This window comes from Myotis lucifugus, unplaced genomic scaffold, assembly GCF_000147115.1.
Source record: "Myotis lucifugus unplaced genomic scaffold, Myoluc2.0 scaffold_100, whole genome shotgun sequence".
NCBI classification, from domain to species: Eukaryota; Metazoa; Chordata; class Mammalia; order Chiroptera; family Vespertilionidae; genus Myotis; species Myotis lucifugus.
The window spans coordinates 2661884-2679203 of NW_005871148.1; the positions used below are offsets into that span (position 1 = coordinate 2661884).

The 17320-nt window shown below is 37.0% G+C and overlaps 1 protein-coding gene across 1 annotated transcript in view; it reads right to left on the reverse strand.

Annotated features, from left to right (window-relative positions):
* CEP112 (centrosomal protein 112) overlaps positions 1 to 17320 on the reverse strand; it is a 281747-nt gene that overhangs the window by 100890 nt on the left and 163537 nt on the right. The window contains exon 21 of the mRNA XM_014458887.2: positions 12756 to 12986. Coding sequence (XP_014314373.1) covers positions 12756 to 12986 — 231 coding nt within the window. The remainder of the gene's footprint in view (positions 1 to 12755; positions 12987 to 17320) is intronic.

Consider the following 17320-nt stretch of genomic DNA (forward strand, 5'->3'; position numbering starts at 1 on the left):
CAAAGACGCCAATCAAGGCAGAAATATGAAACACAGGTAAGTTGGCTGGTGAATGAAAGTTGTGGGTAATGAGGAGCTAGGAACCCAAATTGCAGTCTAGTTGGAAATGAGGAACGTGGTAAGCTGCATGAACTGGTTCATAAAACCAATATCTTGTGAAGCAGGAGCTTCTATCTTTTGCTCATGGTGACTTTATTGAGCCAACAGATGGCTAGATCAGCCAGTTAATGGCATGGGGAGAAAACAATTGCTAGCATAGGTTTGGAGAACCTATGCAACTTGTAGCTGTGCAACCATGAGGTAAAGGCACTTGAGAAAGGCACAATATATCACTTCTGGAGTATTATTGCCAAAAATGCATAACCTCAATCTAATTAAGAAAAAACATTAGACAAATCCAAAGTGAGAAACATTCTACAAAACAGAACTGTTTTGAGTAGTACTATTCAAAAGTGTCAAGGTAATGAAAAATAAGACTGAGGAACTATCACAGATTGAAGGAGACTAAACAGATATGACAACTAAATGCAAAATAAGATCCTGGATTGGATCCTAGAACAACAAAATAAGATTAGTGGAAAAGCTGGTGGAATTTAAATAAGGTCTGTAGTTATCTACCCAGGTAAATACAAAGCATCTTACCAATGCTGATTTCCATAGTACAATGATTGTACTATGGATAAATAAGATGCTGGTATGGAGGAAAGCTCAGGGAAAGATGTATGGAAATTCTCTGCATTATTTTTGAAACTTTTCAGTATGTGTAAACACGAAGTTTAAAAATAAAACGTTTTAAAATGTCATCTGTATTTTTTGTAAGTAGGGTTTTTATAATTACTGTTTGACATTCTCCCAATTCATCCTAAGCTCTTAGTTTCCCATTTTATCCCCTTGGACTGCTTGAGAAAATTCTTCATATCTAGTGCCAAGTCAAACATTGTACTTCAAGGACCACCTCCTCCATAAAACAGCCTCTGGTTACTACAAACCTCCTCAGGTTTCCAGCACTGGACCCTACTCTAGGATTTTATTATGTATAGTTATGTAGTTTTAAAAGTTCCTTTATGCTTGTATTTCTCATTATCACCACAATAATAAAAGCTTCCAGAAGGCAGGGACAAAGTTACATTCCATTTGTGACCAGCACTGAGTTAAGTATAGAGTAAATGCTTATTGCATTGATGTTGACTCATTCACCCACAAATTATTAAGGAAACTAGACTTGGAAGTTCTCATCCCCCATTTATTCCTCCTTTGTGTTATTAGACACCAAATGGACCATTAGTTATGATCTAGGTGTGACAATTCTAGTAATTTCTTATTCTTAGGAAGTCTCTAAAATATGATACAGCCTTCAATTTAATAAAGTCATCTGGGTTGAATAAACATATTAGAATTATAATAATTAATAAAAACATAGGCCTAAATTATAAATCTTTAAAAGCTCATTTAAAATCTGTTAAAATTCCTTATTTGATAATAATATGAAATGTATAACAAAGCAACTGTCACAAGTAAGAGTCAAAGATTTTGATGTTTCATGAGCTATTTTCCATGACCCAGGGTTGCCTCCTTAGAGTGCTCTAGGATGTCCAGTGATGTTAGACTCACGCAGTGGGAACAAATGTCCATTTTCTTTGCCAAGAAAATACCATAGATGAATATTAACAACAGTTTTGTTAGCCAAAATTCACATCTGCACACACTTAAAAATCTAGCTTTTCTTTTTTTTCAATAATAATTTGTAATACATTCTGAAAATTACAAAAAAAAAAATATTAGTACTCAACACCTGGGTGCTTAACTGGTGTTTTAGCCATCCGTGCAATGATAGAGCCTATACTATTATTGAAATTGAATAGCATACTCTAAATTGTGGATATATGTATATGTATACATATTAGTAACATTTGGGGGCATATATCTCAGGCTTTAAATACACATACACAGGGGAAGAGAGAAACAGTTACAAATCAGAATAAAAAGTTCAAAATATACTATAAAGATGTAATGAATCAAAGGAAATAAAATATTTTAGGAGGAATATAATTTAAAACATGGGAGTTAAATATATTTTTTTTCTACACAATATAAGGATTCCAATACTTTTTAATAAAAACTACTCAACTATCAAAATATTATGTATTTTAAAAAGATCATTCATTCACTGCAAATAACATCATAAACAATAGTTTAATTTTTTTTACCAAGTTTTTAATATGTGTGTGGGAGAAATACAGGATGGAGCAAAAGTAGGTTGATAGTTGTGAGTACGTGAAACACAGAGTTAATTCTTGGATTATTATTTATTAATTATTGCATTTTCCATACAGACAACTGCACACGTGCTTTTGTATATTTTTGGCCTGATCTCAATACTGTTGTAATTGCAAAAATTTTGCAATATTTAAGTACTAGAGGCTCTTGATTCAATGCAATATTTAGAATATATGCATAAGCTATATTATTTTAAAACATTTAAAATAATTTTGATTTTTAGAAAGAATGATTAATATGGAGCCTAGAATAAGAAGAATGTATCTTAAAAAAAGGCATTTAAAAATATCTATCACTTTGCTATCATATATTTGTGTATATTATTATTTTTAAAAATCATTTATATGTCATGAGACACATAAACTAAACATAAAAATTAAGATCCTTTGCATTTTGAAAGATATTGTTAAAAGAATAAAGTGAAGCCACTGACTGTGAAAGTGTTTGCAAATCAGCTATCTTTTAAAGGACTTGTATCTAGAATATATAAAGAACCCTCAAAATTCAATAACAATAAACAACTAAATATAAAATTGGAAGACATTTAAATAAACACTATGCCAACAAAGATATTCAGATGACAAATACACATATGAAAAGATGCTCCACATTCTTAGTTATTAGGGAAATGCACATGCAATTAAATACAACCTATTAGGGTGGCTACAATAACACTAGACACGACAATATAAAGTGCCAATGAGGATGCAGAGCACCTGGGGCTCATACATTGCTGATGGGAATGGAAAACGATACAGCCACTTTGGAAAAAGTTTGGCAATTTCTAATAAATGTCAAAATATACTTAGCATACAATTCAGCAACCCCACTCTTTGCTATTTACCCAAGTGAAATAAAAATATTTATGTTCACACCAAGCCTTTATATGAATGTTTAACAACCCAAATATTTCCAGCTGGAGAATGGATAAACTTTGGTACATCCATGCAATGAAATATTATTAGCAATAAAAAATAATGGACTACTCATGCCCACAACAATGGATGAATTTAAATGCATGATGCTAAGGGGAAGAAAACAGACTCAAAAGGTCATATACTGAATGATTCATTTCGTATATATTCCAGAAAAGGCAAATCTACAGTCACAGAAAATGGACGAGTAGCCGCCAGGAGTTAGAGCCAGGGGGGTAAATGGGGCTGACAACAGAGGGGTGGAGGCATATCTGTGGTGATGGGACACTTCTTATTCTTGATTGTGGTGACAGTTTGTCAACATTTACAGAATTATATATAATCTATATGCAAATTATATGCAAAAATGTTTTAAAAAGAGAGGGATGAATGAAGAGTTACAGAGCACAGGAAAGAGCATGATTTCTTTGACGGGGATGAGCTCACGTCTTCCAGGCAGAGAGAAAACACGTGAAGCCCTAAACGGAGTGTTTACAGCCTGTACAAGGAAAAGGAGCCTCCGGAGTGGGCACAGCACAGACTGTACCTGTGGGGGCGGGGGGGGGGCCGCAATTGAGACAGGCAGAAGATACACTTCATACTCATTATGATGGTTATTCTACAAACAAAACAAACTGAAACGACGGTTGGCGATGATGTGGAGAAATTGGAACCCTGGTTCACTGATGGTGGGAACATAATGGCACAGCGGCATGGAATACAGTAGGGCGGGTTCCTCAAAAACGTAAAAATAGAATTACCATGTGATCCAGTAATTTCACTTCTGGGTATAAAGCAGGAATTCAAAGAGGTATTTGTATACCCATGTTCATATCTGCATTACTCACAATAGTCGAAAGGTGAGAGCAACCCAAGCACCCATTGATGGGATGCATGGATAAACGTCTTATATACACATAATGAAATGTTATTCAGCCTTTTTAAAAAGGAAATGCTGACACATGCTACAATATGGATGAACCTTGAAGACATTACGCTAAGTGAAATAATACAGTCACAGAAAGGCAAATCTTGTTTGAGTCCACTCATATGACGTACCTAGAGTAATCAAATACACAGTGATAGAAAGAATGGTGGTTGCCCAGGGCTGGGAGGAGGAGGAAATAGGGAGTTAGTGTTAATGGGTACAGCTTAGGTTTTGCAAGATGAAAGAAGTTCTGGAGATGGATGGTGGTGATGGTTGCACAATTTAAATGTACTTAATGCCACTAAACTGTAAACTAAAATATTAATTAAAATAAGTAAGGAGAAAAAAGGAAAGGCAGAAGAGGAGAAATGGGATTGTGCAAATGCTTGGCCAGAAAGCTAGAGAGCTGGGCAACCTCACTTTGTTGTGGGCAATGGCACTTTGTAAGTTCCTAAGCAAGGGAGGGCAATGCGATTAGCTTACAATCTACCTTGTCCAGAAAGCTGTGCCTGAGTCTACCCCTCCCCACATACTTCCCGACACCTTCCTGGGTGTTTCCCAGGGCATGAGGGCCAGATCGAGACAATGACTCTAATTTCAGTTCAATGCAATCAGTTTCATTTGTTCCATTATCCCTGACCATCAACATAAACCTCTTTGAGGGTAGAAGCTGTTTTCACACGGCCAGTGCTGACTCCAGCCCAGCAATGAGACGAGATGTTTAGAAAGACCCTTGTCTCAAGAGCACACAGGGGTCTCAGTCTTACCTTCTCTGTGAGGCCAGATGGTCCTGTGTCCCTCAGGGGCCCCAGACTACCAGCCTGCCGTGTTTCGAGGTCATTACTATTTTCTCCTCTCGTTCTCATCAGACCTGGGGCTTGGCTTTCCGTGTGAGAGGAGTAGTCTAAAGTCAGCGGGGTCCACATGCCCTCTGGCCCCCATAGAGGTGGCAGAAGCAAGGATGAGAGCCCCTGAGCTGGCTGCGGCCAGTGAGACCTGCTTCTCTGGGATGCTCATGAGGGCTCAGCCTCCCTGCCCTGATAGAAAAGTGCCTAGGGCCAGGGGTAGGGTATTTGAGGGCCCTCCCACCTCAAGTAGGGGTGAGCAGGGACAAATGACATCACAATCACGCTGCTCAGTTTCTGATGTCAGCCAATGCACATCCTTTTCTCTGCATCTCTGATCCTCCAGGGACAGAAAAGGGGAGAGAAGTTGAAGATGCTCAGGGCTCAGGGCCAGGACAATATAACTAGATGGTGACTTTTGTACATTCCTGTTTAGTATACAAAGTGGTTAAAATATAGAACATTTAGAAGGGACTGAACAATACAGTGTAAAAGTCACATATAATCCCATCCCACAGAGAAATGAAGTAGCGGATTTTCATATCTCCCCGTGTCTGAGCTTCTCCCTGGCTTGCTTTTTCTTGATCTCACATCCCATGTCAAAACCCATCCGAAAGCCAAGTTGGCTCCAACTTTAAAATATATCCAGAATCTGACCACCTCCACCGGTGCCATTCTGGTCGACGCCACCGGCATCTCGCACTCGGATCCCTGCAATGCCCTTCCTGGGCTTCCTCCTTCGTTCTCACACAACTACAATGATCTCAGCCCAAGTCAGATCGCACCACTCCTTGGTATAAAACGTGGTACACACCCAAACTTTCCCAAGTTGTCATTTGTGCATGTTTTTCCTATTGTCAGTTAATTTGTTTTTATGTTTAGAGGTATCATTATAGTCCATTATATCAAGCTGTGGCTTATACACCCAGAGGAAAATGACCATTTGAAGTTTTGTGCGGAATATTGTAAAACTATACTGGATGTTGTTTGTCAATCAATTTGTATAAATCTAAACTCTTTGAGGACAACATTTAACTTACAATGTTTAAGGATACAACATTTTATATTTTTAGCAAAGGGAAAGATCAAAGTAAAAAGAACAGAATTGAGATTAAAAATCCATTTTAAGCCAAAATGACAATGTCTTCATATTAATCCTTTAATTATAAATTTCAAAGGTTTAAGCAGTTCCTATGACCTTAGCTGTGAATAATTATGCCATGTGGAGCTTTCCTTACATTTGAAAAAGATGCTGAGTTGTTGCTCAAAGCCTTCCAACGACTTTAGGCTGGCAGAGCCCCTTCAAGCCATTCAAATTACAGACCGGGAACCCAAGCCGGTAAATGCTATGTCAGTTTCATAAAAGCTTTTTACTTAGTAAAGCACAGGGTAGAAAATGTTTGATGTAGTCATGTTTTTAAATATCAAATTGTGAGGCTCCACACTACTACTTATAATAAAGAACTCGCAAAGGATTACACTAAATGGAAATTTTTGTGTGTATCATAAAATAAAATGATAAAATTAAAAGGCAGATATCAAAAAATATTTGCCACAAAAATAAGACTTTTATTCTAAATATAAAATGAGTTATAGAAAGGTGATGAGGAAAACATTAGCACACCCACAGAAGAGAAACTGACCAAGAATGAAAACTGGCAACTCCAGAAAATGAAATGTGAAAAACAAATCTGTTATAAATGTTCAACTTCACTCTTAAAAATAAAGGAACACCTCAATCAAGTATGCTACATTAATAAAATGGAATATCATGAAACAATGAAGACTATATTTTCAAAAAATTTCAAATGGCATAGGTATATTCTTAGCATAACTTTTAAAAAAGTAAAAGACACAACAGTTTAGTTATTATGATCTCGGTTAACACAGCTATTTTACATTCACATGGTTACTGCCGGTTTCTCTGGGAGACGGTAATAACAAGAGACTTTTACAGTCTTCTCTTCCATGTGTTCTAAAATATCTTCTATTTCAAGAAAATTTATTTTTAAAATAGCTGAATATATTTCTTAAACAATGGCACATTTTAAATACCAATGTTTTCATCAGTCTTCTGAAAACTACCCACTACCAACACTCAGTACTGTTCTTTAATTTTTCAAAGGTTCATATTTTATGGATTTTGTTCTGATTTGGTTGAAAAAGATTTGAAAAGACTAGAAAAGCAGCGTTAGGGATGCAAATGTCAATCATTTATTCTCTGGGATTCCCTATTTCAGAATTTCTACCTTGGGGAGGTATTTCATGTTTCTCTTACCTCAGAGCTACGAAACATATCATCTCGGGCTAAATCGCCACTGGCAGAACCTACAGAGGACCTGGGCTTAGGAAATCTTTTATAACCGAACACTGCAAGGCTGCTGGAACAGCCCATACCTCAGGGGGTGTTAATTAGATTATTTATTATTCTGACGTCATTCTCCTCTCCTCTTTGAACCTTAATTTTATACTTAACTAGAGGCCCGGTGCACGAAATTTGTGTACAGGTCTGGTTCCTAGGCCTGGCCTGCGATCAGGGTCGATAGGGGCCTTCCAGCTGCTGGCCGGGGCTTTCCTTCCCTGGCTGCCGGCTGCTGGCTGCTGACTGCTGGCTGGGGCCCTCCTTCATTCTGCGCTGCCCCCTGGTGGTCAGCACATGTCATAGCGAGCGATCGAACTCCCGGTTTCCTGGTTAAACTCCTGAGGGGACACTTTGCATATTAGCCTTTTACATATATAAATAATAGAACCCCCTTGATTCTGATTGGATTTTGAACTGCTAGCAAATACTTTAACTTTCAGATTTATTTAAACGTGGTAAAACATTAAGTCTTTTATAAGGTACAATAAGAATTCAAGTAAGACGCACAATTACAAAATAGTCTAGCAACAGAATTACCTACCACCTATTAGTGCTAATTTAAATTTTTATAATAAGAACTCAAATGTCTAGTTTGTGTACCAAAAATTCAAACCACATGGGGAAAAAAATTGATGCTATGTGTTTAATTTATTAAGTAAGATGGAGGAAATTACAACATTAAAAAACAAATACATATTTGACTATAAAGATAAATTTTATCCTACCTAAAATATTTATAATGGTTAAAATCAAATTTGAGTAAATCAATACAATATTTTTATTTATCCGTATTATCATTCACAGAGGCTATACTGGATTTCTCAGTGCAGCATCCTTCTTTCATTCACACACAGCATTTATGAATGCCTACTTTGAACCAGGCCCCACCCATGATCCTGGAGCTTTAGAAACAAATATTTAACAAGGACTGTTTTCAGGGCACCCATGTCCAGGTCTTCATTTAGAAATGGCTAAACTCCTTTTATTAGTTAAGTAAAACCATTTATCATCCAAAATACAAATTAATCTTCATATTAAGAACCCAGCACTTACAATTTTGTCATATGGACTTTGGGGTTGGCTCATTTCATCAACCCAGCAAGAACAAAACTCATGGTGGTAATCACCAGCCCACGTAGGGCTCTAGACTTTCTCTGCCAAGCCCCCACACTCTGATAAACCTTTATCCACGTCAGTTAAAATTACTATGCTCAACCTCATTTCTAGCTTCTTGTATGACTTCTGTTCTCTGTTCAATTCAGGAGCACTCCGTCCTTGCAGGCTTACACTGCCAGGGCTAGTGTCTTTCTAGACACTAGCAGGACAGAAATGAATAAGATAGACAAGGTCCTGCTAATGGATCTTAGTCCCAATGGGATAAATAGAAAATAAATATGTGAAAAAATTAAAAGATTATTTCAGATAGTGAGATGAGCCTTGAAGACAATGGGAAAAGGTAAGATGGTAGAAGTAGGCAAGACTTGAGATACAGAGGTCAGGGAAGGACACTGAGAAGTGCAGACTGATGATGAGGAGGGTGGGTGGCCATGGAAAATCATGGAGAAGAACATTCTAGGCAGAGGGGTGGCAGGTGCAAAGACCTGGAGGCAGGAGAGAGCAAGGTGGGTCCAGAAACAGACCAATGTCTCCTGTGGCTGGATCCTGGTAGCCAAGGGGAGAGGGTTGACCTGAGCTGGTAATTTCATTCACACCCTCATCTCTCAGATCAATTACCCCTGGTTCTTCGCATCATTATGCTCTTCCTCTCCATCAGTTCTTTCTCCTGTATTTCAAGACATTTTCAGCCTAAAAAGATATTATCCTTAACTCCTGCTGCTCTTTGGGACTCCACCTCCCTTTTAATATCAGATTTTCCAAAAAAACAACAACAACAATAGAGTATTCATGAATCCCCACTTCCTCCCTACTCTCACTTACCTTTTGCAACCGTGTTTCTGTCCACACTATCATTTTCAGTGCTTTGTCCAAGATCATCAATGACTTCTCAGTTTCCAATCCTGTGACCTTTCCTCCACCCTTATCCCTCCTGATTCTCTGTCACATTCTTGAAAATACTCCTTTCTAAATATTCTCTTCCTTTATTTCCATGAAAACTCATTCTTCTCATATTCCTTTTACCTTGATGACCCTTCCTTGACTATTTTCTCCCAGACTCTTAACTGAAGCTCTTTCTTCACCACTGTTTTCTATTTCCCCTCCTGAACAGGCCCTCTTTGTAGGTGACTCCTACAGAGAGGGTTTTCTGGCCCTGCCTTCTCCTATGATTCCCCACAAATGTTCCTTCAATAGCAAATGAACATCACAGCTAGATGTAGTGATGGCATTTCCAACTCAACATGTCCATAACTGAATTAATCTTTTCTTCCTGAAATCAGAAAGTCCTCCTACATTCCCAAATGATTAAGGGTTGATTTATACTTAACCATTCTAATCAATGCCATCTCTGAGGTGCTTCTCAAGCATGTCTCCTCATCCTCACTGCTGTATGTTCACGACCTTCGTACACCTCTAGTACGTCCTCAGGGACCTCTAGCCTGAATTAATCAGGTCCCCACCAACTACTTCCCTGCTATGGCAGCTTGCCAACACTGACAGATTTTCCTAATAATCACTTGGCTATTGACACTTCATTTCCTCAAAATCTTCAGTAGCTTCGTACTGTTTCCACAGTGAAGCCATAGGCTTATCACAGCTTTGGAGACTTGCAATGATTTCTAGCTGTCTCTTAGCCTCATCACAGCCACTCTGCTTGACTGACCTCTATGACATGTGCACGCTTCTGTTTGCTCCTACTGTTGTTCCTTTGGCTTAGAATGCCATCTTACATATCTACTTATGTTTAGTTCAAGTGACATCTCTTCCAGTTAATCTTCCCTGGTTGCCTTAACAGAAAAGAATTCTCCCCCAATCCATACTCTACCTCACATTACAATTGTGTGTATGTGTCTTGCAGTCGCTGCTTTTTAGAATCTACTTGAAGACAGTGCCACTTTTTCCTTTTTTTCTGTGTGTCCCCACAGTGCTTGGGATAATGCCTTTCTGAGATATAGGAAATCTTCCAGAAATATTTGCCAAATGAATTACCCAGGGTTTCTAATGCTATGCTTTTGTTATCAATTAGTAATACATATAAACCTATACTTGAAAAATTTTATCAATTAAAAAGAAACATTTAAAACATTTAAAATGTGAATATACAATACAGAAAAATCAAGGCCTAAATTGTATGCTTTTCAAAAAATATATTTTTATTGATTTCAGAGAGGAGAGAAGAGGGAGAGGGAGAGGGAGAGGGAGAGGGAGAGGGAAAAAGGGAGAGGGAGAGGGAGAGAGGGAGAGGGAGAAAGGGAGAGGGAGAGGGAGAGGGAGAGAGAGAGAGAGAAACATCAATGATGATAGAGAATCATTGATTGGCTGCCTCCTGCATGCCCCACTCTGGGGATCAAGCCCAAAACCAGGACGTGTGCCCTGACTGGGAATCAAATCTTGATTTCCTGGTCCATAGGTTTATGCTCAACCACTGAGCCCCACCAGCAGGGCTAAATTTTATGTTTTATGAGTCTGGCTTTGGTATGTCCAAATTTCTTAAACTGAGCTGCACTGGTATCTGTGCCATTCAAGACCATTTACTTAGAATTATTTTGAACTGATGGCAGATATGACTGAAGTCAAGGAGAGGTGTGTGTAAGAATTACCAGAAAGGTCCCTGCAACATCACTTTCACTCTCCATTAGTCCCTCTTTTATTTGCTATTGTCAGAAGACTAAAGCTATTCCATATAGGCAAATATCCCTACTTCCTGAAACTGTATATTTTAGCATCAAAATACTATCATTTTGTACTGCTTTGATGGAATTATCACTAACATCCTCCCTCGGATATATAAAAGGCATCTCAACTGGAACACATCCCAAACAACCCAACCTGTCGTTCTTGCAGTCTTCCTCCCGTCAGCGAAGGGTCACTCCTGTGTCCACTGGCTCTAGCCAGTCACCTTGGAAACATTCTTAACTGCTCTCTCTCTCCCCCTCTGTTTCCACCTGAACCAACAAGAAATCTGGCCAGATGTACCTTCAGAACATTACCCAAATCTGATCAGTTTTTACCACCGTCACTGCTACTGCCTGAGGCCCAAGCCTCTATCATCTCTTGTCTAAATTCTTACAATAGCTTTTAAACTAGTCTCTCTACTTCCTTCTTTGCCCTCAATTCAGTCTATTCTCAGCGTTAGCAGGCAGAGAGATCCTTTCAAAGGTGAATCAGATGTCACACCTCTGCTCAAAACCTGTCAAGCCTCCTCTACTCAAGGAGAGTCAAAGCAAAGCCCTTTTAAAGGCCCAGACACACCTACAGGGCCTGGTCCACCTCTGAGGTTTTGTCCTTAACCTCATCTCCTCCTCCTTCCTTTTCCACCTCCACCTCATCCTCCTCCTCCATCATCATTTCCAGCCACAGTGGCCTCCTTGCTGTTCCTCCAAGAAGCTAGGCTCCCTCCCACCTCTTTAGGGACATTTTCCTATATATTTCTTGGCTCAGAGCTATGCTGCTAAGGGCAAAGCTGGCTGAAATGTGACTCTCAGATAAAATTAGCTACTACAAAGTAAGCACCTTGGGTTCTTGCTCCATGTAACATCAATGGAGTAGTGCCTAGCACGGTGTTGTATACGCTATGAAGGTTTAAAATTATTTAAAGACAAAGAAGAGAGGAAAATTAAACAGAATTAGAATATTCTTCAGCTACACTTTTCAAGTTCTTTATCCCAAGGTATAGATTGGCCTTAAGAAACCCAAGGGACGATTTACATTTGTTATGCTTAGAACAATTCACATTTACTACCCAATTAAAAGATTTACACTTTTCCAAAACATCAAAAGAAAGAATATTTGAGATTGTTCCTGGAAGATAAGTCAACTCCAAATATGTCAATATTATACTGACATTTATTTCAAAAATATATAATTTTAAATCTTTTCCCAATCTGAAATATCAATCTGGGAAAATATGCCATCATGTATGTTACACTTCTAAAAACTGTAACATTTAGAAATAATTATTAGACAATCTGGAAAATATCTGACACTTAGTCTCAAGAAAATTCAGGGCTACAGCCCCAGCATTCCTAACCTGTATAATATTTGACAATATTATAACATTGTTGTATCACAGTGTGTATTTAATTGATACAGAATGGGATATTCTATGTAATTACTTCAGAGAAAGTTAACAAAAAAAGTTAGGAAATTCCCTATATGATTTTAGTGGTGCTTAGAAATACAAAAAGATACTTAAATTGCTCATTTGAACAATGTGAAGAGTAATTCTCTGTCCCCCACCTTCCAGAGATGAAATGTGAGGGTGGCAGCCATGGGTTTCACTTGTCTATAAAACATCGAGGTGGATACCTTACCTTTTCCAGCGTCATCTCCGTCTCAGCTGCATGAGTCTTTCTCAGCTCTATTTTCATCTTCTCTGATTCAGCCTTCAGTTTGCTGACAGTAGCCTCATGGTCCCTGGCAGCCCTTTGCTTCTCCTCTTCACGGAGAAGACCGAGCTCTACCAGCTGCTGCTTCCGCTGTGTGTTCACATTAATCAGCTCTTCTCTCAGCTTGTGAACTTGGGCCTCCATGTCAGCAATAACCTTGTTGTGAAAAATGAAAAAAATGGGCAGAGGCTATGAATAGGAAAGTCATAAAAGTCAAGCAGTTCGGCAGGCCAGATATTCTGAGAGGCCCTCATGATATGAAATAACTAGATTCCATATAAATATAATTTTTCCTCTTCCTCTGCTCATAGAAAGAGAAATATCCAAAGGGAAAAACAAAACAAAAATCACACACATGTACAACTGCACGTGCCAAAAACAAGAAGAGCAGTAAGCACAGTTCAGAAGGCAAGGTATCTGAGGGCAAATGCCCTTATTTGCATTGCACCTTCAGGGGGAAGGAATATGGGGCTGAACATGATGCCATGGATTAAGTCAGAGAGCGCGTAATAGGCCAAAGTGGTTCCAGATCAGTAGTGTTATCAATGCCCACCTGAAGCTAAAACAAATGCTCTTCTCAGAAAAGCTCCTGCAGTTGAATGTCTCCAAGTTTCCCATAAATTAAGATAAACCAAAAATGAGATTATATTCAAAAATTACTAAGCCCAGAAGAAAACCACCACTGATAAGAGTGAACAGAGATTCCCCTGGCCAGCACTTTAGGTATCAGAATTACCAGAGAAAGCACATAAAATAAACATGTATTAAATATTTAAAGAAACAAAGGATGGAATCATAAATGAATAACCCAGGAGAGATTAAGCAAAAATGGCCAGATTTGAGAAAGAACCAAACACAATTTGCAGCAAAGAATTTTTTTGTATAAAAGGTAGAATAAATGAGTTAAGTTTCAATGTTGCAGAAGCAAGAAGTGGTGAAACAGAAGAGAGGTTTTTATAAACCACCCATAATTCAGCACAGTAATATCAGAGGATAAAAACTATGAGATATTGAAAGTTATGAAAGGTAAAATAAGAAGATGTATTACATGTCTAGAGTCCCAGAAGGAGAAAAGACAGAGGGAAGATATAAAACTATAGCGACTGAGAATTTTCCAGAACTGAGGAGAAGCAAGAATACACAGAAATAGTGAGCAGAATAATTATCAAGCAGACAATATAACTTATCAAATCCTGAAGGATGGAGCCAAGCAAAGGAAATATGTAGCCCTAACATGTTATGTGCTTTTAAAAGTTTAATTTTTTAAAAAGTAGGCAACCACTTTAAGACATTGGTAATATAGAACAATTTCTGGTAAGACTGTTAAAAACAAGAAAGAAAACACAAATTAATATTAGGGATAAAAATAAACTTATGACAGTATTATCTAGAAAAGTAATATAATGACAAAGTAAAATAAATTAAAATAAAATTTTAATATTAAATTTTAAAAAGGGCATACTATGGATCCATCATAGATTAAAAAGATAATAAGATAGTACCATAGAAATATTATGCCAATAATTGAAGAACCTAAGTGAAATAGATCCCTATGAAAATATAAAATGTCAAAAGAAGTAGAACAACTAAACAAATTGAAGAAATTGAAAAAATAGTTTAAAATATCCCCACAAAGTAAACATTAAACTCAAATAATTTTACAGGTGAGTTCTAAAAAAGATCTCCCAAGAGACAGATAATTCTAGTCTTTTACAAACTTTTCCAAAGAATGGAGAAAGATAAATACACTCTCAGACTATTTCAGAAGTTATAATATTGATACTGAAGGATGACAAATACAAAGAGAAATAAAAATTATAGGTCAACTCACTCATGACACAGACATAAATGAGCAAACCAAGTCCAATAAAGTATAAAAATATGTAATCATCAAGTAGCCAAGAATATAAGGGCAGCTTACCATTTATTGAAATCTATAAATGCCAATAAATATTGAATTTAAATGAAAAGGAAAATCTCTAAGCTATAAAAATCTACCAAAACTGACTAGAAAAAAGTGGAAAACATGAGTCATCCTATAACCATTAGAAACATTTAAATAGTAGTGAAAAATCTTTCCAGAAATGAAATATCAAGGCCAGATGGCTTTATTGGCCAGTTCCACCAAGTATTTAAGAAACAAATAACTCACTCTGATACTAATTCTTTCAGAGAATAGAAAAAGCATTTTTCCGCAACTCAAATTATGAGGTCAGCATAACATCAATTAAAAAACATCTTCAAAAAAGAAAAATCTTCGGTCAACCTCAACAATTATTAGCAAATTGAATCCAGTGATAATACATCATGAAAGAATTGGAAAGGACATAATATTGGTGTAATGTTAGAAAATAACCTATAATATGATTTACTCCATTAAAGTATTTTTTAAAAAGCCTTATGATTATCTCAATACACAGAAAACCATTTGATAAAATTCCAAGACAAAAACTCCTAGCAAAATAGGAAATAGAAGAGACCATTCTTAACCACATAAAAGGTAGTTAGCAAAATCTCAGCATTTTTTATTCATTCTTTATTGTGAAGTTTTAAATAGCTCTTTTAAAATCAGGAAGAAGAAAAGAATACTTACTACCACTACTTATATGCATAACTCTATGACCAAAAATACAAAAGCAAAACTGTTTTTAATCATGGATGTTAGGACTGTCTATAGAGAAAATGCAAAATGTATGTATAAATTATTCCAAATACTAAAGGAGTTTAAAAGGGGTCTGAATAAAATATTAATGTTAAAATCATTTGTAATTTTTACACACTAGCAAAAAATTATCAAACACCATTTACAACTATAACAATATAGGATTCTCAGAAATGTCTACCAAAAGATGTGCAGTGCTCTATAGGCCTTTTAGAAAGATATTAAAGAAGATCTAATAACTGAGAGATGTGTCAGGGTGTTGGAAAGTCTCAATTTATCAGTTCTTCCCAAAATGACTGACAGCATTAATTACTGCACGTTCAATTAATATTTCAACAAGAGCTTTCAAGAAACTTGACAAGCCGAATCTAAAGTGTACAGGGACGAACACAGTACCATGAGATTCCTAAAGGAGGAGAGACAGGTGGCATGACATTCCATACCACATATTAGAACCTAAAATAATGTCACTAAAATTAACACAGTATAATTTTATCATAGAGTAGTGATTTTCAGCCTTTTTCATCCCATGGCATACATAAATTAATTACTAAAATTCTGTAGCACATCAAAAAATATTGTATCAGTTGCTGACCTGACCAAAAATAGGTGTAATTTTGATTGATTTACAAAAAATAATAATAGTAATTACCTACCCTTTATGCTCCAATGTGATTTTTTAAAAATCAAGTGCCTATATAACATCTGTGGTACTCAGAATTAACCAATCAGATTCAACCTTATTATGCAATGTGACCAATAAGATGCAATGCCATTATATGATATATATCTATATCTATCTATATACCTATATATCTATCTATCTATCTATATACCTATATATATATATATCTATATATCTATATATCTATATATATCTATATATCTATATATCTATATATCTATATATCTATATATCTATATATATATATATATATATATATATATATATATATATATATATATAGGGGGGGGGTCGAATGACCCTTTCACAGGGGTCGCCTAAGACCATCGGAAAACACATATATAATTACATATTGTTTTTGTGATTAATCACTATGCTTTAATTATGTTCAATTTGTCACAATGAAATTGGGGGTCACCACAACATGAGGAACTGTATTAAAGGGTCGCGGCATTAGGAAGGTTGAGGGAAGGTTGAGAACCACTGCCTTAGATTGTCATTTTTTTATTTGACAATCTAAGGGAAAAGAGGTGATGCCCCTGATTACATAGTCAGGAATTGTATGTTTTAAAAATTCTTACGACACACCAGTTGAAAATTGCTGTCATAGAGAATAGAAAAACTTGAATAATGGAAGGTAATGTCGAGTCTAGAAACTGGCTCACATGAACATAGCTGGCATCACAGTGTAGTGGGTAAATGATGAACCAGTCTACAAATTGTGACAAGACAGTAAGTTATTCATATGAAAAAAATGAAATCAGATCCCTACCTTATACAATAGATAAAATGCCATTCTCTCCATTCATAGGTATATATCCAAGGGAAATAGGACATATCTCTGCATATGTGGGGACAGTGAGCCAATGATACCACTAGATTAAGGACAACAGTTGCCTCTGGGACAGGGACCCCAGGATACGGGAAAGGAAGGACCTATAGGTAGAGGCAATCCTATCTAATAAAAGAGTAATATGCAAATTGACCATCACTCCAACACACAAAGATGGCCACCCCCATGTGGTCAAAGATGGCTGCCCCCATGTGGACACAAGATGGCCACCACAAGATGGCCGGCAGGGGAGGACAGTTGGGGGCGATCAGGCCTGCAGGGGAGGGCAGTTGGGGGGGACCCAGGCTGCA